Raw genomic sequence first — 27,321 nt, 5'->3', positions numbered from 1 at the left:
AAGAGGAAGAGGGAAGGAAGGGAAGAAAAGAAGGGAAGGAAAGAAGGAAATTAGTTATTCACTTAAAAAACACAGTAATACACCAGTGTCTTACTAATTTGGGTAGGGTGTTTTCTCTTTTATACATCTATTATTAGTAAATAAAATAACAGCTCCCATGCAATGTAAGTCTCCCACTGGTACCAGGATGGGAAAGCAGAAGTGATACAACTAGATGTCCTCTCGTAATTATTCAGTGGTACATATTCCTTGTAAAGAAAGGACCAGAGGAACCTTTTCCATTTGGAGATTTTTTCTTCTTTTTGTGAGAATAATTGATTTCTAAAGTGAATGAACGTGTTTCTGGTTTTGGGTTTTTTTTTTTTTTTTTTTCTATTCCAAATTAGCTGCCAATTAAAAACAAAAAACAAGAAAGCACATCAAATTCAATTCAGTAATCATTTTTGAACAGCAACTGTGCAATTAGGTTTGGGACTGGAAAAATGGCTGAGGCACAGGCTGAATCCTGAAAGAAGCCACGTGCTGGGGGAGGAGGGGTTGTATAGATCGTGCAATTACAATTGTAATTATAATCTGTCTTCACTTTAACAAATGTTGATGCAGGGCAGAATATTAATGTCTGTCTTTGAACAGTTTTTTCGCAGCCCATTATAAATAAAGTGAAACCTCAGCTCCTAAAAACTCATTTCTTGCCATTAATGGAGAAACTCAAGAAAAAAGCGGCGATGGTGGTGTCTGAGGAGGACCATCTGAAGGCGGAGGCCAGGGGGGATATGTCCGAGGCAGAACTTCTCATTCTCGATGAGTTCACCACGCTGGCCAGAGACCTCTATGCCTTCTACCCGCTCCTGATTAGATTTGTGGACTACAACAGGTACAGTGTTCAAAAGTGATGAACTTCTCTGATTCGGTCATGACCTCGCTGGGTTCCCGCGTGCCAGTGGGCTTGCTTCATTGACTGCGTGATGAGCTTGTCCATGACTGTGACATAACCAAATGCTTAGAGACAGGATGGTTTTCACCAAGCGTCTCCAAATTATAGTCGGAAATCATGTTCCGGAGTAGGCTGCCTTTTGTGGGTTCAAGTTAGTAGTCTGACAGTTACGATGTTTAAATTGTTTTCAATGTTAAAAAACAGCCTCTGAAGCCACTTGTGAGCTCTGATATCCTGGTTCACCCTTAGCTGACTTGGTTTCAATTTTAACATTGAGTGGGTGATTTTTATAAAAAAAATTAACTCGAAGGAATAACTGAGAAACCACTTCATTTATTATGTGATCTAGGGCAAAGTGGTTAAAAGAGCCTAACCCCGAAGCAGAGGACCTTTTCCGCATGGTGGCCGAAGTGTTTATCTACTGGTCCAAATCCCATGTAAGTAGGAAAATATGGTAGTACTTCCTGTTTGGTTAGGTCAAGGGCTTACACATTTGTGTGTGTGTGTTTGTGTGTTTTTTTAAGATCTTATTTATTTGACAGAGAACAAGTAGGGGGAGAGGGAGAAGCAGGCTCTCCACTAATGCCAGGCTCAATCCCAGGACCCTGGGATCATGACCCAAGCCAAAGGCAGCTCCTTAACTGACTGAGCCACCCAGGTGCCCCGAGGAGTTACTCGTTTTTAACCAATGTTCCTGTCCCCTTAGTAAATACCTATGATAATGTTTCTCGGGGTTGCTTCCTAGGTATCACTTAGCTGGTGTGGAGAGAGAACAGATTCCCCTAGGTGGTTTGAGGCAATATAAACCCTCTTTTGGGTTTGGGAAGATATCACAGGGGTTTAGTTGCACTCCATAAATGGTGGTTTGTTTTTTTTTCTTTTTCCTTTACCCCTAAATCTTTAGGGTAACATGAACATAGAGATGTGGCCTTTTATCATCCAGGCTTCCCTCTGTGTAGATGTTTTGCTTAGCCCCAGGAGCCCTCATGCTTAGTTTGAGAAATGCTGAGGTGAACTTTTGTTTTCCAATCACAAGAATAACTCTTGTTTACTTGTACGCTACTACTTCTTTAAATGTGTTCCATCAGCAGGGGCGCCTGGGTGGCTCAGTGGGTTAATAAGGCTCTGCCTTTGGCTCAGGTCATGATCCCAGGGTTCTGGGATCAGGCCCCGCATCAGGCTCTCTGCTCGGCGGGGAGCCTGCTTCCTCCTCTCTCTCTGCCTGCCTCTCTGCCTACTTGTGATCTCTGTCTGTCAAATAAATAAATAAATAAATAAATAAATCCTTCAAAAAAAAAAATGTCTTCCATCAGCACATACTTATGTTTCTATAGGAGTTTGCTTTTGCTCACATGTTAGAGTAAAATATAGCTCCTTCTAGAAATTCTGTTGATAGAATTTATAAAGTACATCTTTAGTGAATTTTCACTATTTTATATGTTGCAAGTAGAAATCTATGTTTTTAAATCTGAAAAAGATTTCAATAATAAAAACGATATATTATTCTATAAATATTTCAAACAACTAGCAGAATATGGCTAAGTGACCATTTATTGTTGTCCCAAATTATTTAAAAAGCTTAGAATTTTTGTGTCAATTATAATTCTCGATGGCACTTTGCAAATGGCATACTCCAAGGAAATAAAAATAAAACCTCAACCTCAGCTTCATTATTTGAAGTGACTTCCCAATTTATTTTATCAGATTATTATACAGATTCTTTTATTTTAAAAATGTCATATTTTTTTAAAAAATTAAAATTTCCTACTTAATGTTTAGGATAAGAAATATTATTTAATGCCTACCCCTGAGGAGTCTGTCAAACTTGGTACCAAAATGTATATAAAATATAATTACACTGAAATAATATGTGGAATAATGGCTTTTCAAAATGTATGCACTTACATCTTCACAATGACTTTCATTTTCAGTGATGCCCAAAATTCTTTTAGATCCATTAGGTTCCTCTGGATGAAAGCAAATGATTTCTGAGTCTGTGTAACTTATGTTGAGAAGGTACACTACATTGTTCAGGGAGCCTTGGAAGGAATATTTGAAATCCAGAGCCCAGGAGCAAATCAATTAGGAAAACTAAAAACTGCACATTTTTCCTTGAAGAACTGAAAATCTTCAACTTCATCAATCACCAAAATACCAGAAAAGCTTCTTTAAATGTATATGCAAGACAGAATTTTGGAACAAGTTCTTGGAGGGGTGTTTATCACAATCAGTAGATTTTTAGATGAATTTCTAATGATAATTTAGAGTAAGAAAAAAATCGGAACATGTACTTTTGGATCTCATGGGTATATTTGAAACCCAGATCTGTTAGTGTGTGTCCTATATATTCTTCCCCAAATATTTAAAGGTGAGACTCTATGAGCACCCATATTATTGTGGATGGTAAGATCAGAATGTTAATGTGAGCGGAATGAAAGTCAAAGCTTAGTCCTTTCACTGTTCTTCGCACAAAATCTATTATTACTCTTCAGTTGTTAACATATTTGGATACTTACTAGGAAATCATTTTATTTGGGTTTTGCTCATCCCAAAGAGGAAAGCATATGCTGAGATCATTAACTTCTCTTTTAAAACTCTGATTCTCTCTGCTTTCATTTTATATTTGTCCCCTTTGCTATCACTGCTCAAACACTTGACTTTGCCTGTGTTCGTATGTTCCCGAAATAAAAAATTAATAAAATAATGTTATAGTAGATAATGTGAGACATAGTGATATAGTAGGTAACAGTGAGAAAGTAGAAAAAATATCTGACAGACTAAAAAATTATATCATAGATGTTTGTTCCCTGTGTTCCCAATGCCCCCCCCCCCCAACCAAGCAGTCTATGCCTTTTACCAGCTAAATTTGCATTTGAGTACTCATTTTACCCCTCCGTAGGTGTGTGACATTGGTACTTAAATATTCTGGATCTTAGTTTTCCCACCTTTGAAGCATACGTATTTATATCTAGTTCCCAGAATTGTTGCCCCAAGCCAAGTATCCTCATTGGATAATTAAAAAAAAATTTGTTCCCTTTTCTTGGGAAGTCTTATATATCAGATTACTACTTATCTTTGTAGGAACTTTTGGGTCCTGTATAACCTCTAATTACATGGACTTCTTGTCTATGTGGTTTTAACTGAACTTTTCTTTGCAACTTCTCAGAATTTCAAAAGAGAAGAGCAGAACTTCGTGGTACAGAATGAAATCAACAATATGTCTTTCCTCATTACTGACACCAAATCAAAGATGTCAAAGGTATTTCTATAATCTGTTGCACTGTTCTAGAAATTTTTTGAATGTAACTTTCATTGTTGATTTTTTTCTACATTTTTGGGCAGGTGTACAACTGAGATTTTAGGGATTTTGTGATGTTTACTAATTAAACACACACACGCACATACACAGTTTGAAGGGTACCCGGGATTTGTTTTAAGGAAGTATGGTAAGACCCACGGACACAGAAATGACTCTCATGAAGCAAGAAGGTGTTACTCACAGTTCCCTAGAAACTGAAGGCGTGGCACATGGTGGGGGCCTGTGGCAAAGCATTATTGTCAGTCTTGTGGCAGAGGGAACAAGGGGGGAAAGCCAGGCGGAGTCTTTGTTGAGGTTTCTATGGGAAGGGAGAGGCAAAGCAGGGTAAGCATGTTTAGGATTAGCTAGTTTGAATAATTTCATTGGGCTTGGGGTATAGTGGGCATCCCTAGTTATCTGGTACCTCGCCCTAGGGCGATGAGGACAGGTGGGTCGAGACCCAGGAAAAGAAATAACTGGGGACTTTGAGACTCTCTGTTGCTTGGTTTGTGTATGAAAAGCGTGCTTGCGGAAAAGTAATTTATTATCTGTAGGAAATGACCAGCATTGGGAGGGACAAAGATCAGCAAGACCCCAAGGTGCCAAAGCATTAGAGTGAAAAGACGTACTTAACACACACACACACACACACACACACACACACACTGCCAGTCAGTGTAATACACTTGTAATTAGTCAATACTGTCTATTCATCAAGATTATGTATATGCATTTATGTGTGCCAAGTATGTAAACATCCAAATAATTAGCTGCACTGTTTAAGAACCACATGCATGATTTGCAGGTTCTCGCATATGAGATGGGGGTGTGTGGCTCTAGATTTTTGTTTTCTCTGTCACTTATGTTGGGGAGGGGAGGAACTTGCAAAACAGTTTAAAAATCACACCTTTCTTGTTCGAATTACCACTGAATAAGAAAATGAATCTTTTACGTGGGGGTAACATAGAAAGTGTGAGGCCAAATGGCCAAAGATGCAGAGTTAGTGTGGGTCTGGCTGAGGAACTCCGTCTCTACCAACTCTGCCAATGAGGGGAGAGAGTCTCCGTGGGAAGGCCATAGGCATGACTGACTAGTACCTGTCACCTGCTTCGTTGGTGGCCACAAGGACAGTTGACTAGCATCCCTCAGAGCTCCTAGTCTTTTTCAGAGTGTCAAATGCCCTGTCTTTGACACTACAATATAGGAGCTAAACGCTAACCCTCGCCAGAGGTTCGCCTACCTCGAACAGCGTCCAGCCGAAGTACATTTCCGTGCTGGAAGCGCATATGAAAGACGAGAACTTTTCTCTCCTCCGGGCCATCAGCAAGCCTGAAGAGTGAGCTGATGCTGTCTTGAGACACTGTGCTAGGAACACGTGTCTCATGGATGTTTTGAACTGAAAACTTAGCAAATGTCTCTGCTTTGACAGCATGGTGTCAACTTAGGACTGTGTTAACAAAGGCACAGAGAGAGGGCAGAAGGGGTCAGCATTTCCTTTGAGAGGATGATGGTGATTCTGGTCTCTCAGGACACTCACGATGAGTGAAAAGTCTGTAGAGCGGAGGTCTGCGTCTTCTTACCCAGGCACCCTCTTCCCTCTTTTTCCTCATTGTAGTAAAGTGATGCTCAAAACATACGGTCATCGTGCTGTGCCTCCTGGAAGCCAGACGGGGGCATCTGTGCAGATGGACGCAGAGTAACATTTACTCCTAGTTGCAGGGAGAAAATGCAAAGTAATGGGAAGAAACGTTTTAATATCCTCCCCCCAACCCTGCCTCCGCACTCACGAAATTTCAAACTTTCCATCTCTTTACCACATGACTGCTGATACTCTGAGATAGGGTACATAGCAAATAACAGCAACGTTGATGAAGTATTCATTCATTCATTCATTTATGGTTTTTTTAAAAAGATTTTATTTATTTATTTGACAAAGAGAGAGGGATCACAAGTAGGCAGAGGCAGGCAGAGAGAGAGAGAGGGGGGAAGCAGGCTCCCCTCTGAGCAGAGAGCCCGATGTGGGGCTCGATCCCAGGATCCTGAGATTATGACCTGAGCCGAAGGCAGTGGCTTAACCCACTGAGCCACCCAGGCACCCTTTTTTTTTTTTTTTTTTTTTTAAGATTTTATTTATTTATTTGAGACACAGAGAGAGAGAAGGTGAGCAGGTGGAGAGGCGGAAGGAGGGGGAAAACCAGGCTCCCCGCTGAGCAGGGTTTGATCCCAGGACCCTCAGATCCTAACCTAAGCCAAAGGCAGCTGCTTAACTGACTGAGCCACCCAGGTGCCCTTGACGAAGTCTTTAGAAATCAGTGATCATGCTTTCCTTCCTTGCTTTTAAGACTTTTTTTTGTCAGTTTTGTCTGCATGTGTCCTTGAAATGTTGTATCGCATAAGTACCATGATCTTTTTTCCTAGAAGGAATGTTTCTAGGTTAAATAATGGAGTCTAATACACTAATATGTTACATTGTTTCACCAAAGGAATCATGATGTCCTTGTGTTTCAGCATTTAGACAAATTTAAGAGGCACCGTGTTGGTCAAAGTAACATCGTAACTCTCCTTTTATCAGTGTCGTTGAGGTTCTCTGCCAAGCCCAGATGGCATGAAGCACCCCAAAGTGGGATGTGATCATTCCCAAAAGGCTGTACTGTTCAGATCTAGTGCCAAGAATGGGTAACAGGAGGACGGCCGTAGGTCTGGTTCTGAAGCTGAAATGGACAGGGAGGCGTTCCCCCCAAGCCAGGGTGAGACTAGAATGATGTGGAAGGTTTCAGGGATTCCTCTGACAAAGCCTCCAATTGTCTGTCCGAGGCATTACAGCGACTGATCAGTCCATTCCCCAGAGTCCAGAAGGAAAAAAGGAACTCTTTTGAATGTAGATTCAGACCCAAACGTAAACCACAGTGCAGATTGTCATGTATCAGTTGTCAGCCCGGCATCCAGGCAGGGATGATTGCTCTTTGTATGGCGTACCATTTCCACACTTGATAAAACAGAAAATAGGTGACAATAGGTAAAATATGGACATAGACAGCTGAAGCCAGCAGACCAACTTGGAATATGGTAATCTGCGACTGGGAATCTCTTTTCAGCTTAATATATATGTATCCCATAAGGCAGAGAAAGGCCAGTGCATTTGAAATTGGCCATAAAAAAAAAAAAAAAAGAAATTGCCCATAATGCTCTTCGGAGAGGGTGACCACAGTGTGGTGTGGCAGCCCATGCCTTTGTCCAAAACCTGGGCAGTGGCGCTGCTGACTATAGCAAGGGACTCTTAGCGTACTTCCCCCAGGCGTTAACATGCAGGGTGGCGAGTGGCCTCCCTCCAGGGAAGCCTGTCCCCTCCTGTCCCCTGCTCTTGCTGTGAGCCCTTGCTTCCTGTCCTCTCTGGGACTTCTTCCCGACCAAACATTCTACAAAGGCAGGGAGCATGTTTTATTGACTCGGTAACTCCAAAGCTCAGTGCAGCACTTGGTGCCTAATGGCTACTTAATTAATATGGGTAAATCAAATTAATATTTGAATTTAAACAGTATGAAATTTGGTGCTTAACCTGGGCATTCGTGTGTGTCTTACTTTACTGTTGTTTTTCCAGACTCACTGTTTCATTGGTACAAAGTCTATGATACTGGGTCACTATATGGGTAGCATTGCTACAGTTTTTAATTTCATAACTTGTTTTAAAAACATATACAGATAGCATCTGTTACAAATTCTGTTAGTTTGTCGATGTGAGAAAAAAAGAACAGTGGGTTTTGCCTATTGCATTATAGAATTGTATCCTGTTTTGCATTAAGATTTCAGTTCCTGTTGAAGTGTAGCAACTGGTGTTAGTTCTTTAAAGATCACTATTTTCCCCAGCTTTACGAAAATACAGTTGGCATATAACATTGTGTAATGTAATGTAAGGTGAACACATTGATTCGATGGGCTTCTATATTACAACTTAACAGTATAGCATTAGTTAATACCACATCATGCCCCATAATAACCATTTGTTTCTTACAGTGAGGACACTTCAGATCTACTCTGACAACCTCCAAGTAGATAACATAGTATCATTATTACACACACACACATATATATATATAATATAAAATAAATACATATAGTATCATTATTTTAATCACTCTGCTGTACCTTAGACCCCCAGAACTTACTCACTTTATACCCGGAGGTATGTACCCTTTGATCAGCATCTCCCCATCCCCCCCCCACAACTCCACCCTCGCCACCCCCACTTCCCAGCCCTCGGGATCCACCACTCTGCTCTCTGATTTTCTCAGTTTGGCTTCTTTGGATTCCACATATACGTGACATCATACGGTATTTGTCTTTCTCTGACTTCTTCACGTAGCATAATGCCCTCAAGATTCATCCGTGTGTCGCAGTGGCAGGATTTCTGTCTTTCTCACAGTTGAGTAACACTCCACTGGGTATGTGTCTCCAGGCACAAACTCGTAGGTTGTTTCTGTGTCTTGGCTATCGCGAATAATGCTGCAGGGAACCGGAGAGTGCAGATATCTCTTCGAGACCCTGTTTGCACTTCCTTCGGACGAGTACCTGGCAATGGAATTGCTGGATCATATGGTTCTATTTTCCATCTTTTGAGGAACCTCCGTCCTGTTTCCCACAGTGGCTGCACCAGTTTGCATTCCCACCAACAGTGCCCCAGGGCTCCCTTTCCCCCACATCCTCACCAGCATTTATTATCTCTTGTCTTTTTCATCATTAGGCTCACTCTTATAATTCATATATCTAAAAATTTTTTAAAAACCATTAATAAACACCCGTGAGAAAAAAAATAAACATCTATGAGTTTTGTTTTGCTTTGGTAGGCTGTTTCAGTGTAGGGATATTAGAAAATGCTTCCCTTTTTCCCTGACTCTGTTAAATTTTAGGTTATTTTAGGTGAGATTGTTGGAGCTGTGTGTGTATGTGAGAGAGAATGAGAGACAGAGATAACAGAGAAAGGCTGATTGATGACAGAGGTCAGTTTATCCTACTTTCCTCTTAAGTATGCCCCTATATGGACCATGCTATGACATAGTCATCTCTGATTCAAATGTTAGGAATTGGTCAAAATGAAATAGCATGCAAATTCAGTAGTTTCAGCAGTTCTGCTCAAATTACTGAGCAGCTCCCACAGCAAGGCAAAGTGCTTGGTTCTGAGTAGATGGAAAGGAATAGAACAAATTTGGCCACTGCCCAGCTCCATAGTCCGGGGAGGAAACAGGCTCCAAACAAAGAAAAAACCCAACTTATATAGATGTACATGAGGATATTTGATTGTAGATTTAATATCTTTGTACTAGAAGCACACTCTATCACCCATAAGTGTTCAAAGATATAGCAACTTTTCAGTTTATAGATTTCCTGTGGCATACGATACAAAATTATTATTAGATCATAAGTAGGGATTTATTTATCTGCTGTTTCTCAAAATTGAGCAATTTATAGTTGCCCTTAGTGTAGATTTTAATTATTTGTATTATATGGTCACTTAAATATTTATATATATCAAACCAGGTAAAAGCTCCTTGTGCGTATGCAACCATAAAACCAAAAGAAATTTAGAACTTAAAAATCAAAGAAAACCACAATGCCAATTAATGTATTATATGATATTGTTTTGCTGAAGTGAAAAGACCAGAATTGGAAAGAAGTATGTTTGCATAATTTGTATCAATTTGTTTAATTTTTAGGATATTGGTTCCTTATTTGGGTAATTATTTTTATCACCATGGTTGCATTTCCTTTTAACAAAGAGCTCTTTTAAAATTACTAATCCATTTTATTATGGGTTAATCAATTTAATAGTACAAATAATTATTCATTGTTTTTTTTTCCTAATAAACTTACTGAAAATAATCTCTCTCACAAATTGCTAAAGATAAGAACAGGATCCATGCAATGAGTAAATCTCTTTGGAAACTGAATATAGTTTTTATTGCTATAGTTCAGATATTACAGGTTTGATATATCAGTATATAGTATATGTCATAGTAAATACATTATATATTATTAATATAATATGTAAGCTACCATGACTTTATGATGACAATCATTTTACTACTTAATGTGAAAAAATTCTACGTGTTGTGATAGATTTTGTCTCTTTGTGGGGAAAGCAAATCATTTGTATGTTAAATTCTCTTCTGGTTTTTTTTTTTCTCAGTAGGCCAAAATTATTACAGTATGTTATTATCCTGAAAATATCTTCAATGTTTGAATTATTGCTACAAAGAAATTTAACATACACAAAGAAGTGGATATGGGACATTTATTTTAATTTTGATGTTCGACTATGCCCTCTTCGTAGAATAATACTCATTACCCAGTGAAAATTAGACTCTGTGTTTAAAGTGACCCTGAAGCACGAACATAAAATTTAACAAAAATCACAAAAGAACCGTGAAGTAGCATGGAAGTATTCAGGTGTAAATAGGTCATCCAGAGATAACTCTGAATATTTATGTTACACCAATTAGTATATAACGTCTGTCTCCACTAGAGAGGGGTTAATGCCCTAGGGAGACAAGTCTTCAGACTATATAAAAGGCTAATACATTTTATAATAGTTTCATTTATTTTTTTTTAAGATTTTATTTATTTATTTGAGAGACAGAGATCACAAGTAGGCAGAGAGGCAGACAGAGACAGAGGGGGAAGCAGGATCCCTGCTGAGCAGAGAGCCCGATGTGGGGCTCGATCCAGGATCCTGGAATCATGACCCGAGCCGAAGGCAGAGGCTTTAACCCACTGAGCCACCCAGGCGCCCTATAATAGTTTTATATATACCATGTGCATGTGTGAGAGAGTTTATATTTCAAAGTAAGGATCTGTCAAAAGAAAAATCATAAATTCTTACATTTTTCCTTCTAAGCATTGAAAACTATAAAACATACAATATCTGAAATTACCACGGGTTTTTCATATACCCATCAACTCTCTCAAGTTGCTTTGGGCGGTCTCCTTCTGCAAGTGTGTAGAAAGCACACCGGTGAATTGTAATGACTTGGGAATCTGAAAGTAGGACTTGGAAATTAGCAAGAGAGGTTAAGAAGGAAAGAGGAGAAGGATTTGCAAAAATAGGGACCAACAGGAAATAAGGAAGATGGAACCACCGTCAAGTTAGAAGAAGTTCCTAGTTCTGAACGTGGGAAGAGCAGTCACAGATTCCAACACTCAACTCTGTTCTCTAGGCAGCTGTCTCTGATCAGGAGAGGAAGAAAATGAAGCGCAAAGGAGACCGGTATTCGATGCAGACGTCCCTTATTGTGGCAGCTCTGAAGCGATTGCTGCCCGTTGGGTTGAACATCTGTGCGCCTGGGGACCAGGAGCTCATTGCTCTGGCCAAAAACCGATTTAGTATGGTAAGTTTCCTGTGCACACCAGGGATGATCACTTGACCTCCAGACTCTCAGATGTGTAGACTCCTTTTGCTCATGGCTCTTTCTTTCTTTCTTTCTCTCTTTTTTTTTTTTAACTTTATTTTTTCAGTGTTCCAAGATTCATTGTTTATGCACCACACCCAGTGCCCCATGCAATCCATGCCCTCCTTAATACCCACCACCAGGCTCACCCAAGCCCCATCCTCCCTCCCCTCCCAAACCTTCAGTTAGTTTCTCAGAGTCCACAGTCTCTCATGGTTGTCTCCCCATCCAATTTCCCCCAACTTCCTTCTCTCCATCTCCCAATGTCAGTACTTCATTTGCATTAAATGTTCTGTTAAGCAGTTTTACTGCATAGGCTCTATCACTCAGATACAAAGACTGCCTATTTTTTGTGTGTGTGTGGCTGTTTTTTTATTTCTAAATTATGTTAATCACCTTCAGGGAATCTTTAGGAACCAAAGAGAAAAGATATAAACAAGTTCCTGGTAGTAAAAAAAAAAAAAAAAAGGATTTCCTGTGAACTCCCCTATAACATTTGTTATGAGAAGTGTATTCAGATTTTTGAGGGGTTATTTTTCAGTGTTAGAAGAGTCCTGCACTGTGCTGATGGTGGTTGGATAAGGGGTTGACTTTTAAATCAGCGGCTCTTCTTCTATGCAAGCTTCAAAATTTAAGTTCTCCAGATCTCTTTATGGCTCCTGTGTTTTCTCTTCACGGCTATGCAGATGCAATTTTACAAAAATACGCAGTGGAATTACTCTATTATGTTTAGGGAAATTGCATACTCTTCCTCTGCCTGTTCCCACGCTGAATGGAGCACCTCTCTGTATATCAGGGTTTGATACCGTGAGATAAGGAGGTTGAGGGGATTTGTAGCAGAGTGGACTGCACAGGTGCTGTTCTGCTGGGGGTTCTAGTATTTGATTCCCAGGATATGCTCCTTGTTATCACTGGATCGTGGGGGTATCCTAAAGTGCCATAACTACTTGGTAAGGATTTCAGAGAAGGATGGAGACATATTTGTGTGAACCAAGGGAACATAGTTCTGCCCTACTTCTCGTGAACTGGAAATTCTGTTCCATGGAGTCTTACGGCACTTACTGTAGAACTGAAGTAGGTTGTTACCTTGTTTCTAGTCAAAGCAGTATCAAGAAATTATCTGAAGAAGAACCCCCCTAAATTTGCGACATGTATTTAAATCCTGTAGACATGTTTATTCAGACCTGTACTATTTCAAAATCGGTTAGATCTATTTCCATTGACTTGTGACCGTTGATGCATTCATTGTAAGACTTCCTTTAGGTAACATTTATTTCTTGACAGAAAGACACTGAAGATGAAGTACGAGATATAATCCGCAGTAATATTCATTTACAAGGCAAGGTAAGCCAAATTTAAGCACATTTAGCATTTATGAATTATTTAATCTCTCTTTAGAATATACTACAAATAATGTTACTTTAGCATTTAAGAAAGTAGAAACATATTGCTTTAGTCAGTTTTTATCCTACTTGCAAAGCTTTTGATATTAAAGACCATCAAGATAATGAATGATGGATTTTTAAAGTAGATCATCAAAGATTCTCGCACTTTGAAGAAAATATGCCATGATTTTAAATAAAGTTTGGAAATTACCTTCCTTAGCTGTTTGAGGACTTTTGGGACATGGAGACAGGTGTCCATAAGAATTTGAACTTTTACGTTTAGTGACCAGGAACTAAATATGTGAATTTAAGAGTCATAAGTACATAGGAGATATTGAGAATTGCCGTAATAGGAATAAATGAATTTACCTAGGGAGGCGAAGGAAAACATGAACGGAAATCATGAAAATGGCTACTTATTAACGTTGAGTAAGAAAAAAAAAAAACTGCAGAAGTACGTTTTGTAGTCCAGTAATCATTTACTATTATTTGGAAATTGTTTCCTACTAGGAGATAAATTGTTCATTTGTTTATGGAAACTGCTATGCAGTGTAAGAAGTCTAGCAGTTTATTATTATTATTTTTTAAGTTTATTATTATTATTTTTTAAGTTTATTATTTTGATTCAGGGTATTTGCTTCCATTCTGGTGTCCCTTCTGGAGAATTTTCTCAATTATGAAAATGTACAGATGTCAAAAAGTAGTGACTACAGTATAATGTTTGCTTTCCTGGGTATTAAAATGCTTCATTCCAAGATCAAAACCGTATACGTTTTCTTTTAACACTTAGGACGACACTATGATATAAGTGAGGTGTACCTTTCCAATATTCCCAGGAAACAAATACTGATTTAGAATAAATTTCACATGCACTTTGATGTTTATGTACTTAGTCATACATTTAGTTATAAACTGGTCCAGAGCAGGAGATGAATTCCTGTTACAGCTTAATTGCTTTCCAGGTCGCAAAAAGATTTTGAACATTTTAAAATGTACTAATAAATCTTCCAACTACACCTCTAGTGAAGGGTTTATGCTACATACATGGGTGTTTGCGGAGATCATGTGGTCCTTGAAAGGGTCTCCCAGGGGACTCAAGGCCACACTTTGAGAACCACAGTCTAGGACAGCCACCACTGAGCAGAGTCAGGAGATGTTCAGTACCTCTTAGGGAAGGTTCTGTGCTTCTCTCGGGAAATAATCGAATGAAAAAGGTTGTCTTGAAGAAGCAGGAGGAAATTCTTCTTCTAGAGGAAATTATCTTCTAGAGGTTACTTGTAGGAGTACTATGGACAAATTAAATTGTGTACTGGGGAGTCAGGAAGAAAGGAGAGCAGAGAAGGAAACATGTTTACAATCAACATTTCACCTCCAAATGAACGAGACCAGAAAATAAAGTGGTAATGAATACATAGATTTTCTTTTTGACATTTCAGTCTATACTTGTGCTGTGAGTTAGGCACATGTGTTATGGAGCCGTACAGACTTACAGAAGATGAATTTTTTTGTTCCTAACACCTTCTCAGATATATTGTCCTGAAATTGTAGGACTGGTAATCCTCGGAGCCAGAAGGAGTAATTTTATATTACAAAGAATAACATTTCTACTTATCTTGCCAAGTACAAGTAAACATGTGTATTAAAATCTAGAAGTACTGGGGCACCTGGGTGGCTCAGTGGGTTAAGCCTCTGCCTTCGGCTTGGGTCATGATCCCAGGTAGGCAGAGAGGCAGGCGTGGGGGGTGGGGGAAGCAGGCTTCCCGCAGAGCAGAGAGCCGGATGCAGGGCTCCATCCCAGGACTCTGGGATGATGACCTGAGCCGAAGGCAGAGTCTTTAACCCACTGAGCCACCCAGGCACCCCCCAGTCTCTCATTCTTAATGGAAATTTGAAAAGGGAAGAGAAATATAAGGGGATTGCTTTGCCTGTTTTTAATGACATAGTTATTTCTATATTATTTCTCTGAAGTCATGTGATCTGTTCCTTGTAAGGATGTTTGTATTTTTTTGGTTTCTATGATTTTATAATAATCCTTCTCAAAAGCATACAGAGTTCAGTTATATCTCCCACTCAGGAAATTTGACGGTATTAAAAAGACCCCTTCATTGTAGAATATGATTTTATTAGCCCTCCATCAGTTGATATCGCTATCTTTGTTTCAGTGAGACTGAGCTCAGTTGTAGAGTCCCTGTATTTACCTGTAAGTGTGATCCCATATCATTGCTATGAAAGTAAGTATGTAGATCTTTCAGTGTTTGTGAAAGGGAAGAGAAAGATAGAAGGTTTCTTTGTCTACTTCCTTGCCTTGACCATGTCCATCTCATCCTTACTTCTTGGGCAAAACTTCCCTTGTTCAGGGGACTCTTAACCAACCACCAGCAGGTTAGGTTGAAGCTCATGATACCCAGTATTTCTCTTGGAGTAGCCGTCATCACAATTGTACATATTTAATTTCCGTCTTCCCCACTAGATGAACAGCTTCGTGAGAACGAGATCATTCTCTGCTCTCGTCTCTGCACAGTGTTTTGACATTAGGCAACACTCCATTAAGTAGGTCTCCTCCTCTTTAGGTCATAACCTTCTATCTTTGAGGCGTCTTCCTTCTTTCCTGCAGCTGGAGGATCCTGCTATTCGGTGGCAAATGGCTCTGTACAAAGACTTACCGAACAGGACTGAAGACACGTCGGATCCGGAGAAGACTGTGGAAAGAGTATTAGATATAGCGAATGTGCTTTTCCATCTTGAGCAGGTTAGAGTCCGTGTTGATTCCATCGTGTTTGCCTTAACCATGTAAGCACACTTCAAAGACGATGTGCGTTCGTTGTTAGGTGTGGGCCAAAAAACAGAGATGTTCAGCAGATTCATGGTGAAGAAGATTTGATTGAGGAGCGCTTGTATCTAATAAGCAAGATTTCCCAGCTCGTACTTTTTGTAGCAATATATAGCTAATGTATTTTGGGATATCACAGCCTTTGTTTTATTGTCTTTTCTCAAAATATTTCTGTGATTATACAGATGAATAAGATTATATGCTTAATTTTAAATCATTCTAACAAAAATTTCAGGAGTTGCCTGACCGCATGTTCTACGTATCATTTGTTATTACTGCTCACAACAACATGTTTGAGATGCTTTCACTCATTTAATGTTTGATTCTTTGGGGGCCATTAGTTTCACCTTTCGGTAGAGATAGTTTTGAGTTAATTTGCTCCAAGATCAGCAATAAATTACATTTAGAGAAGAGCAGTGCATTGATATTAAAACTATGTGAGAATAGTGTTTTTATGTAATTATTCGGTTGTATCCTACTTTAAACTACAAAGTTCACTATGTGTTTGATTTCCTTATTCATTATTTACCAGTTCTCAAACCAATAATATTTGAAACATTACCCATCTGTGGGTTATACTGTTGTGTGAGGAATCTTCTGGTTTAGGTAAAATATCTGCAATACTGAAACCATCCCTATTTCTCATGAGGTCCATTTAGCAAAATGACACCAAGCGAGGGGGCTCAGTGGGAACCCAACAGTGTGATCTGTCCTTGGGCCTTCATGACAGTCCTCATCTGACATGGCAGGTCTCTCATTTTACAACAAACATAAAATAATACAAGGGCATATGGCATCTCAGGAATTTTGTCACCTAAATGTTTTGTAGACCATATTGGCATAGCAGTAACAAACTTTTTTCTTGGATTCCTATTTTTTGTTATCTGGTGATCTCCCATCCCCGCCTTGACCAGTTAAATAACGTAAAGATATCACCTAATACGGTATCCTCTTACTTTCCTTCCTCCTTACTCAGGTGCCCCTCAAACATTAAAAACTTCCCACATGCCATGCAAGTTATCACTGCACCTGATGAAATTTAACTAGGCTACCCTTAAGTCACATGGCTATTGACATGTATTTACATTGTGTATTTACATTGTGTAACACCACACTATTAATATAATGTAATAAAATTTGGCAAACTCAATATTCCCCTAAATATTTCCATGAAATATTAAATAAGTACAAATGATCACTCAGAAGATGATGAGATTTAAGGTAATGAAATCTTAATGACCTATAAAGTCATAGAGTTGTTTTCCAGAATTACACACATATTTAAGAAGACTATTAAATGTTTATTTAATGTGTACCTGAGGATTATTTCTGGCAGCAGTACCCTACCATAAGATTTTTTGTTCTGTTTTGTTTTTTAGAGAGGGGAGGGGGAAGGTCAAAGGGAGAGGGAAAGAGAGAATCCCAGGTAGGCTCCACACCCAGCACAGAGCCTGATGCAGGGCTCGATCTCACAATCCTGACACCATGACCTGAGCTGAAATCCAGAGCCAGAGGCTCAACCAACTGAGCCACCTGCGGGTCCCGTACTGTAAGGTTCTAATTCTTTCTAGTTTCCATGCACGTGTCTGGATTTGTTTGAATGACTTATAGATACATTAAATAAGGCTTATTGAAATCTGATTTTATTCTATTGACATATATTGGTAACTGTATTCAATCGTAATGAACGAAGTCATCTGTAAAGTAGTGAGGTTCATTTTATGCTGCAGCCATTCCCTTCATGAACATCTATGGCATACAGTACCATATGGCAGCATTAGGAGCTGCGGGTTCTGGGGGTTGAAGGCTATATCTCTACTCAACTAGGTCAGGACCGTGCAGAGCATGTGGATACCTTGTAATGATGCAGATATGCCCAGATGTGCAGACTAGACTATAAAAGGAGTCCAGACCTAGTCTAGTTGCCAAGTAGGTGATCCCCATAATCTTGAAGGCATTTTCTAGGCGGTCATATTTTAGTTAAGGTCAACCATTCTTCACATTGTTAAGAATACGAGTAAAAAGAAATCATCAATGACCAAAGACTAGAAAAGAGGGAAAAGTGGGCCATAAGAGGAATTCATGCCTGCATTACCTCTATTCCAATGTTAACTTGTTGCTAAGTCATAGAGCAGCTTGCAAAGAATATCTTCACTTGCTAAACTCAGTGGGTGCATAGTAGAGACTTGATTTCACTTATCTCCGGTATCAGCAACCTTTGGGACTGTGTATTTTATACTGCATATCTGGTCATTGGTCCCTGAGAGTAACCTGTCCCCTTGCCATTTCCTAATACTCAAACCTGAGGCACGCTAACACATCAGCACCTCTGTGCATTTGGACAGTTAGACAAAGCCTCACTATTCAGAAACTTTTCATGTATAATAAAATGCTCTGCCAAGTGGTAAGCTTCATGATGGCAGACACATTTTCCACCAAGTTCACTTCTGGATCTTCAGTGCTTTGGTACTTTATTATGATTGTTGACTGTCACCCACACCAGTGGGAATGCAGATTCCCAGAAAGCAAGTCTGTGCGCCTGAATCTCAAAATGAAACTTGAATGCATTAGATCTAGTTGAACAATACTACCTTCCATTCACTTAACACAGTCATCCAGAAGAAAACAGAAGAGTACAGTTGTTGGAAAGTATTTACCGATCCTGTGGAGGGATGACCTCACAGAAATAAGTGTTTTCCATTTATACAAGTTGCTTCATTAAAATTTCTAAACCACTGTAGTCCAGACTTTGTTAATGTTTTCTTCAGGCATTGTGACATTCATATTTTGACCCTTTACTGCAAAGGGTAATAGACTTTAGTTTTATTTTTTTTAGCTAACGCAACATTTTTATTTCTTCCAGAAATCTACATGTATGCGCCGGAGATATTACAGTCTGGGAAGTACAGTGTTCAATTACCTAGAGACTACTAATTAATTTAGAATGACATGTTGGGTTTTTTTTTTCTCTCTCTCTAATACTTATAATTAATCTCTTTTTCGTCTTGGAGGTCCAAACACCATTAGCTAAATAAATAACTTGCTTGCCTCATTTACTGCAACTTTGAATTCTCATTTGTCCCTCTCTAACAAAATAATTATGTATTTTAACATTGCAAAATTAAATTCTTTACCTCATTCCTAGTAATGTGTTCTCGAAGCTTTGTCATCTTCTCTCCATCCTACTATATTAAGGAAGAGTTGAATTTTCAGAAGAATTTTCTATGTCTCTATTCACGTTGACTCTTAAGATAAAATTGGCTTAAATGGATACATAAATAATTTTTGTGTTAATTTTTTGTATAGACAGAAAATATGTTTTAGAACCATACCAAATTCTGAAAACATGATTCTATCTAGAATGATTTTATATTTCTTTGATTTTAGAGATGACATGGCTTCTCAAGTATACACTACTGGGAAAATAACTATATTCTGACTAAAGAAAATATGTAGCATTCAAAAATATTTCCAATTTAGCATTGGGTTACTTCTAGGACTTGGGTTTTTCCGTAATAATTGTAAGGTGCTTTTGGAATTGAAATTCTAAAAGTTTTTAATCGAAAAGGCACAGCTGTTTAATACTGTATTTTTGAGGGTAGTTTGGGGTTTAAATATTTAATTTTGTTTTTTCGTATCCTTTTACCTCAGGTGGAGCATCCACAGAGATCAAAGAAGGCTGTATGGCACAAACTGTTATCCAAGCAGAGGAAAAGGGCAGTGGTAGCCTGCTTCCGGATGGCACCTTTATACAATCTGCCAAGGTCAGACTTTTTAAATCTCTGTAATAGATTAATTTTTTTTTCTTTTCCCCTACGAAGCAGTAGGAGTATAGCGTCCATTTTACCCTGAGTGCAGTAGTCTGAGAGACGGATGGAAGAGATCCCTTGGTTCTTCTGTATAATACTTGAGTTTGGTTTTTTCTTCGTTGGGTGTTTCCAGAGGACTGTGGTCTACAGTGTGATTGTTAAATGCTCTTAAATACTGAGGAAGATCTGCTCACATATATAAGGCAGGTGGGGTCATTAGGAACTCAGACTGCTTTGATTTGAATCATGGCATCACAGCTGACGGCTGCCTGACATTGGTCACGTTTCTTACCTGATGGTTCAGATTTCCTCATGTGTACCATAATGAGATTTGCCTCATGGACTTGTTCAGATGATGTAATGGGTTGAGGTATACGGAGTACTTAGAGCCAAACTTAACACTATACCTGTTAACTGTTGTTTATTATTTTGGGGGGATTGTCCGTCTTGGGGAGAAGCAGTGATACGGACCTAATGTATGGAAATAACGTCAATGCATTTAACAGGCTCCCCGCCTTCTCATAACAGCAGATGTACTTGTTAATAGAGAAATTATAGAGAAATATTTATATTATTATAATTATATTTATATATTTTATTTTTATATTTTATTATATATTTATATATTATAATTATATAAATAGAGAAATGATAGAGAAAAATAGAGAAAATCACCTAGTACATTTGAGTCTGGCTTTGTGGCCCAGGTACCAGTTCAGCCTCCTTGTATTTCTCCCAAGAAACTGTGCCCTTTCCCCTCGGAGCCTTGTGTCAGTGATACCATCCCCACGTCTGGTAAACAGGGTTCAGCTCAGCTGCCTCTCTTTTTTGGAGCATCTCTGACCAGACCATGCCCTTCCACTCCTTGCAGATGGAACGCTTCCTCCTCTTTGTTTCTAGGATGCTTTTATCAGGTCTCTGGCTGTGGGCATGTTCACATGGTGTTGGGCCTATTTGTCTCTCTGATCCAGGCTTTGAGATCTTTTAGAGTTGTGTTCAATTTTGTACCCTCAGTACCTAGAACACTGACTTTCAGTACATCTTTGAATAAATAAATGAGTCAAGGAGTAAAACAGAACAAGAACACCCCCAACAAAGCAAACGAACTTCACACAATCCCCTTTTACTAAGACAGCTGGATTTCTTGGTCTGGCACCTTCGCTGGGTATAAAAATACATGAATTTCCCCCGAGACCATGTGTGCCTTTTAAATTCTCTGACTCCGTTATGGTGTTACCTGTTAGTCAATAGAATATTAACCTTGAATTCATTGTCTTATTCCTTTTCTGGTCTCTCCTATCTAGTCATTCTCCAAGTTCCATCAGATTTTTCCTTCTCTGTTTCACTTGGATCCTCTTTCCTTTATGGCCACCTCTTCAGCTTACTTGTTTATTGCCCCTTACCAAGTTGATGGCAGCAGGTTCCAAGCTCGTTTCCCCAAGGATGTCACAGAGTCTTTGGATCCACTCCCTCTGATAAAACCTTTCTAAAATGGTATCCCTTTTTGTGGCGCCTCTCAAACCTGGTACTTTTCGGAAATACACCCAGATTCATCGCAGAAACCCTCAAGCCTCAACCTATTGAATCAGCATTTCTGTGAGTGCTTAGCAAGTATATTGTACAAAAGCCACTTGGTTGGTTCTGATGTCCCAGGAAGGCTGAGGCCGTCCTTTGTCACGCCTGTTTCATGCATGGGACTTTATGGCAATTTCTAGCAGTTCCGGGTGCATCAAGTCATTTCCTCCCATTGGTCTTCCAGACTCTTCGTAAATCTATCTGACCATGTGCCTCATGATTCCATAGCCCGCCATCAGTACAGTGAGGCTCAGCTTTCCATCCTGTGATGATGGCACCTCTCCATTTAACACTTCTGATATTCTCTTAGGATGTTTCCTTATGGTCATGACTTTCTTTTTTCCTTTCTCATGGTGGAATCTTATCTGTACCTCTCATCAACTTCATGATGAGTTTATTGATTCTTTTAGTCTGTGGGGCTCTTTTATTTCCTAGGCAGCCATTTATTTTCAGTGTCCTAGGATTTAGTCTTTGGATATCTGCTCCTATTAAGTTCACGTAAGACATTTTGTTTAGTAATCCTTGGGGCCTCTATCTAATGTTAACTCAAATACTGAATAATTCCTTTATGAACACTTAGTACATTGTTTCTCAGAGCCACCTTATGTCATAATAGCTACCCCCTAATGACTATCTGTCTACCCAATGTGCTTCACATTATTTATCTCCTTTTACGTCTTGCAAAACTGAAGTGCAGATGGGGTTCTCCTAGTTTTATCAATGGAAAAAGTGGAAGTTGGTCAAGTGAATAACTTGGCCAGTGTTGTGAAGCTTTGAAATGGCAGAGCCAGAATTTGAATGTAAGTCAACCTGCGATCTGAGAAGCCTCGCCTTGTTCACTATAATGTGTTGCTTCTGGAATCATGAATAGGAAGTTTGTTTTATCTTTTTTTAGTGCACAGACAATCCAGTGATAAAGCACTAATGATTCATTTTCCAATTTATTTAAAAAAATTCTTTGTTTGAAATTGTGCTTTTCTTTTAGGCACCGGGCTGTCAATCTCTTTCTTCAGGGATATGAAAAGTCTTGGATTGAAACAGAAGAACACTATTTTGAAGATAAACTGATAGAAGATTTAGCAGTATGTTTTAATATGAAAGAGGGTTTGGGTTTGGTGGGATAACGTTGGTGTGAGCATTTATCATATCATATTAAAGAGAAAATATCATTGTAGCATATTCTTCCTATGAAACTTATCCTTGTTGGTCATTGCATTCAGTGTTTAGGGAGAATTTTATCCTTACTTCAGACAGCTCTCCAACATCATGCAATTCAGAAGTTAAGCTGAATGATAGTTTATTATTAACCAAACAGTGATTCCATTATTCTCTTAAATTCTTCCTCGAAGCCCCTTTAACCACCTCAGAACCAGTAGAGAGCTTTAAAAGCTGAACTGTAATGAAGTTATTCACCAAACATAAGTGAAGGTTAACAAAAGCCAATGAAAAGTAGCTGGTTTTTAAAATCACATGGGCAGAGAGTGATAGACTGTCTACAAGAAGAACTGGAAGCCCTGGTAAATGTAGTAGATGGCATAGTAGGTTTATGGTCCTTCCATGCTGTGCTGGTAAGGACGCTGTTGTATCGAGAGCAGAGCAGTCTGGGAGGCCATTGTCTTAATCTTTTCGAAGTGGTGGACCTGTTACAATATCTGATGGAAGCCATCATCTCGGGAAAATTTACAAGCTTGTGGTCTGGTAGAATTTGCAGATTAGTTAGAGGCTTCATGATTCCCAAGTTAAAGACCTCTTCTCTAAAAGTTATTATTATTTTTTTAACTCACAAGATATCAGGGAATATTGGATAAACTGATATAAATCGTGAAAGCTTGACCTTGATTATCCCCGTATATTTTAAGTGAGTTCAGTTTGTCTTTAGAACCAAAACAATCCATCATAGACTATTAGATATCTTATAGAAATGTATCCCTTATCTACACTGTTAAACCGTAAATCCAGGAGAAGATGATTTATGTAGAGAGATAATCAGTCTGAATGGGTAAGGCAATAGATATATAAAAGTCATTAAACCATTCAATGAAGAGTCAAGATTAATTAATTCTACATTGAGTAAAAATGCTTAATAATTTTGTTTGTGTTAAAAGTTCTTTTTTTTTTTTTTTAAGATTTTTTATTTATTTATTTGACAGACAGAGATCACAAGTAGGCAGAGAGGCAGGCAGAGAGAGAGGAAGGGAAGCAGGTTCCCTGCTGAGCAGAGAGCCTGATGCGGGGCTCTATCCCAGGACCCTGGGATCATGACCTGAGCCGAAGACAGAGGCTTTAACCCACTGAGCCACCCAGGCGCCCCTGTGTTAAAAGTTCTAATAGTACAAAATTATCCTAAGCTTAAAGTAACTGAAAATTAAAAAACAAATGTAAGTAGTTTAAGCACTAACTCATTTAGCATTCTTTACCTGACATTGTTTGTATAGGCAAGGAAAATGTTTCGTTTGATAATAATCAGTTTTCACTGCTCTGTGAACTAAATGTTTATACTTGGAGTGACTTAGGATTTTATTGTAATTCCTTGTAAATTCAGCTCTCCCTAGAGCTGAAATCTCTGTACCAAATATACCCCCAGTTGTGATTCTGCTTCTAAGAATAGCATTCAGAATTTTTAAATGTTGTGAGTCATCCCTGCTCACGGTGGTTTTTGGTCCAATTATTAAATATCTTTTTTTTAAGCTGCATAGTTTTGCAGTGATTAATGTAACACACACATGCATGCACAATGTATATAAAATACACGTGTGTGCACAGTGCATATAAAACACACACACACTGGGGCACCTGGGTGGCTCAGTGGGTTGGGCCTCTGCCTTCAGCTCAGGTCATGATCTTGGGGTCCTGGGATCAGGCCCCGCGTCGGGCTCTCTGCTCGGCGGGGAGCCTGCTTCCTCCTCTTTCTCTCTGCCTGCCTCTCTGTCTACTTGTGATCTCTGTCAAATAAATAAATAATAAATCTTAAAAAAAAACCACACACGCGCGCGCGCGCACTCTCTCTCTCTCTCTCTCTCTCTCACACACACACACACACACACACGCCAGAGCCAAAGAAGATGGCTTTCTTTTTAGTTATTGTTCCTGACCTTCCTATTACACCTGGGTTTGTGTGCGCATTTCATTTAAAGTGAAATTTTATCAATTTGGCTTTTTTGTAGAAACCCGGAGCCAACCCTCCAGAAGAAGAAGAAGGCACGAAGAGAGTTGATCCCCTCCATCAGCTCATACTTCTGTTTAGTCGAACAGCTTTAACAGAGAAATGGTATGGTTGGGAGGGTTCGTGGGAGCATAGGAAGAACAGATAAAGAAACCCCATGTCTGAGTATCTTGTGTTTGACCCATTCGTGTTGCAGTTTCATCTTGTTCTTGTTAGGAGAGAGAATTGTTCCGAGGTAGGACCCGTTGGCCATACACCCGGGGGCCAACGTTCGTTCAAGTTCAGGCTTTCATGTCTGTCCATGAGTCCCAGTTATTCTGAACAATTTTGTCATTAGCTATTGCAGTTGATCCCAAATCTTATGAAATGACTTTTTTTTCCTTTGTCACAAATGGCCTTTATAAAGAAAACAAAAGAGCCCAAAGCAAATTCCAGTAGGAAAAAAAATGTGTGGAGGCCACTGGTGACCCAAACTTCCTGTGTCTCCATTGTGCAGTGGGTCTTAGGAAACCTTTAAAGGCGGGTGAACCATCATCTCAACAGGAAGTTTCTTTGACGTCTGTTTTGGGGCATTCTCCATTTTCCATGGCTTCTGTAGTCTTATTGATGTGAATTCACTGAAGCCACAAAGGCTGAACCTCTGTGTGGTTAAATCTCTGTGTCCTCAGATGCCCGGTAATCCAGATGGGCTCAGCGTCCGCTCATAATGGGGAGCACTGCAGAGATTCTGTGATGAAACCTTTCCGAGGCAATAAAACATTTATCTGCCTCCCCGCCGTGCAAAAGGGAGCCTACTTTGCCCTAGGCTTCACTCACCTTCCTGCAGAAGCTGGAAGATAATTTAATGATAAGCCCCACCGCCATGAGTCTTTTGAGAGTCTAGATGAGTTCATTTGACCTCTATGCATGCCATAAGAATGCGCATTTCTCCCTCTTAGCCGATGTGATCCGTCCTCCTCTCACGATGTCTCTCTCTCTTATTATCTCCTAACTAACCAAATCATCTCATCCCTAAGCATAGAGCAACCCTCTGTCTGGCATTGTCAGGTAATGAGGTATTTTCCTAAGTGAATTTTTCTGATGGCTGAACTTTAAAACTGCTAGAATAACTTTGCAAATATTAGGCATTTTTGGGGAAACCTTTCTTCATGAATTAATGGTTTCCGTACTTCTCAAGAAGAAGATATTAAACACATTTCTTAATGGTTAGGGATCACTGTGACTGTTGTATTTCTGAACAGTGTGGTAGCGTAATAATTTGGGGAGTCTTTTCATCAAATGTCAAATAACACTTCTGCTGTCAGAAACCCCTACCTCATTTGAACTTGGTTGTTTCAGCTTGTGTAGTTTCAAGAAAATTAAAGCTGTTAACATTTGTGTGTAAATCAATAGACCATTTATTCTGTGACACCTGAAGGCCTCTTCGGGAAGGTAAGACGGGTCGGCTGTTTAGGTCAGAGATCTTTGCTGTCTGAGTCTGCCATATTTTTGAATGATGACTTTGCCTAGGTTTTGTGTTTTTTTCATTTTTAAAAGGCATACAGGTTGAAAAATAAAGGTTGTTTTATGCAGTGATGGCAGTTTTGCATCTGACTAGCCTCCTACTTAAAAATTCCTGTTTTCTTCTTGTTTCTCATAGCAAACTGGAGGAAGATTTTTTATATATGGCGTATGCAGATATTATGGCAAAGGTAAGTAAAAATATCTTGATTTTAGTGTTTAATTTTAATAAAGGAAAATCATTTTCATCAGACAAGGGATAAAGAATCTATCCTTTGGAAATATTTTTGTGTCCAAATAAAATACAGTTAAGTCCTAGAAACCTAAGGGGTATTAATCTTAATTTTCCACTTGTTGCATGAGTCTCTGTTTTGACTTCCTTGACAGGTAATCATTGTTTGCTCTCTTGACATTTTATTTATGGGTAGCTCGTTAAGTTTCCAAACATTCATTCACTCATTTAACAAATACTCATGGGGCATCAAGGTGTTGGAGGTAATATAGTGAATAAGAAGGAAATGCACACACTCTTCCTGGAGTATATAGTCTGATGGAGAAGGCAAAATTTTGGCAGGCGATTGCAGCAAGCTCTAACTAAGGTTAATGGTAGAGGCGCTATCAGGGGTATAGGGAAGAGGTTGCACAGGAGAGTAGTGAGGGTTGCTTAGGCTAAGGTTTAAGGAAGCCCTTGACTGCCTAGTGACGGGTGGACCATGCAACAATAGGACCAGCTTGTGTGTCTGAGTATTTCATTTATATCCCACAGTAGAGGGCGAATGAGGGGATGCGTTTAAAAGAGGAGTCGGGGTGTCTCTGAGGCTTCTGATGTGGGCGACTGGGAGCATGGTGGAACCAGATACTGAGATGGGGAGCACTAGAAGAACTGCGGGCCTGGAATGAAGGGGAGAGATGGCAAATTATGTTTTGGACATGTGAGTTAAAAATGCCTGTGAGACAGCCCAGTGGAGAGATCAGATATGTGATAACACATTCAAGTCTGATATTCAGCCTCTCAGGGATGGCTTATAAATACAGATTTGGGATTTATCTGCATTCGAAGGGAATCAAAGCCATAGGAGTAGATGGTCTTGCCCCAGGCGGAGAAGGTATCGTGAGAGGGAAAGGCCCATGATCACTTCTCTAAGGACATGGGTAAGTAAGAGATGATAAGAAGAAAAGGAACCCATAAAAAGGGTTAGGAAGAGAATCTTTAAGTGTGAGCATATATAGGAGCTGTGGGTCTTAGTGGGTGCTCAGCGGAACCATATGCTGCTGAGGGTGTGGATGATGAAGGCGAGGATTGAGACTGCTCTGGGATTTAGTGCATGTGTGTCTTGTGACCACGGGAAGATCCGTTTCAGGACATTATGGAGAGAGGCCGTCGGAGG

General features: G+C 39.4%; 1 protein-coding gene across 1 annotated transcript in view; it reads left to right on the top strand.

The window, feature by feature from the left end:
* The window catches only part of RYR2 (ryanodine receptor 2), a gene marked incomplete at its 5' end in the record, with an annotated part of 631,749 nt that overhangs the window by 507,357 nt on the left and 97,071 nt on the right, over positions 1-27,321 (top strand). Inside the window, 11 exons of the mRNA XM_080822946.1 lie at positions 634-874; positions 1,284-1,371; positions 4,101-4,193; positions 11,441-11,611; positions 12,956-13,015; positions 15,671-15,805; positions 18,750-18,785; positions 19,538-19,650; positions 22,256-22,352; positions 24,435-24,538; positions 26,073-26,124. Coding sequence (XP_080679072.1) covers positions 634-874; positions 1,284-1,371; positions 4,101-4,193; positions 11,441-11,611; positions 12,956-13,015; positions 15,671-15,805; positions 18,750-18,785; positions 19,538-19,650; positions 22,256-22,352; positions 24,435-24,538; positions 26,073-26,124 — 1,190 coding nt within the window. The remainder of the gene's footprint in view (positions 1-633; positions 875-1,283; positions 1,372-4,100; positions 4,194-11,440; positions 11,612-12,955; positions 13,016-15,670; positions 15,806-18,749; positions 18,786-19,537; positions 19,651-22,255; positions 22,353-24,434; positions 24,539-26,072; positions 26,125-27,321) is intronic.

Source organism: Martes martes (assembly GCF_963455335.1).
Source record: "Martes martes genome assembly, chromosome: 14".
In the NCBI taxonomy this organism is placed as follows: Eukaryota; Metazoa; Chordata; class Mammalia; order Carnivora; family Mustelidae; genus Martes; species Martes martes.
Note: the sequence above shows the minus strand (reverse complement) of the source record. Positions and strands in the feature narration are given on the sequence as shown.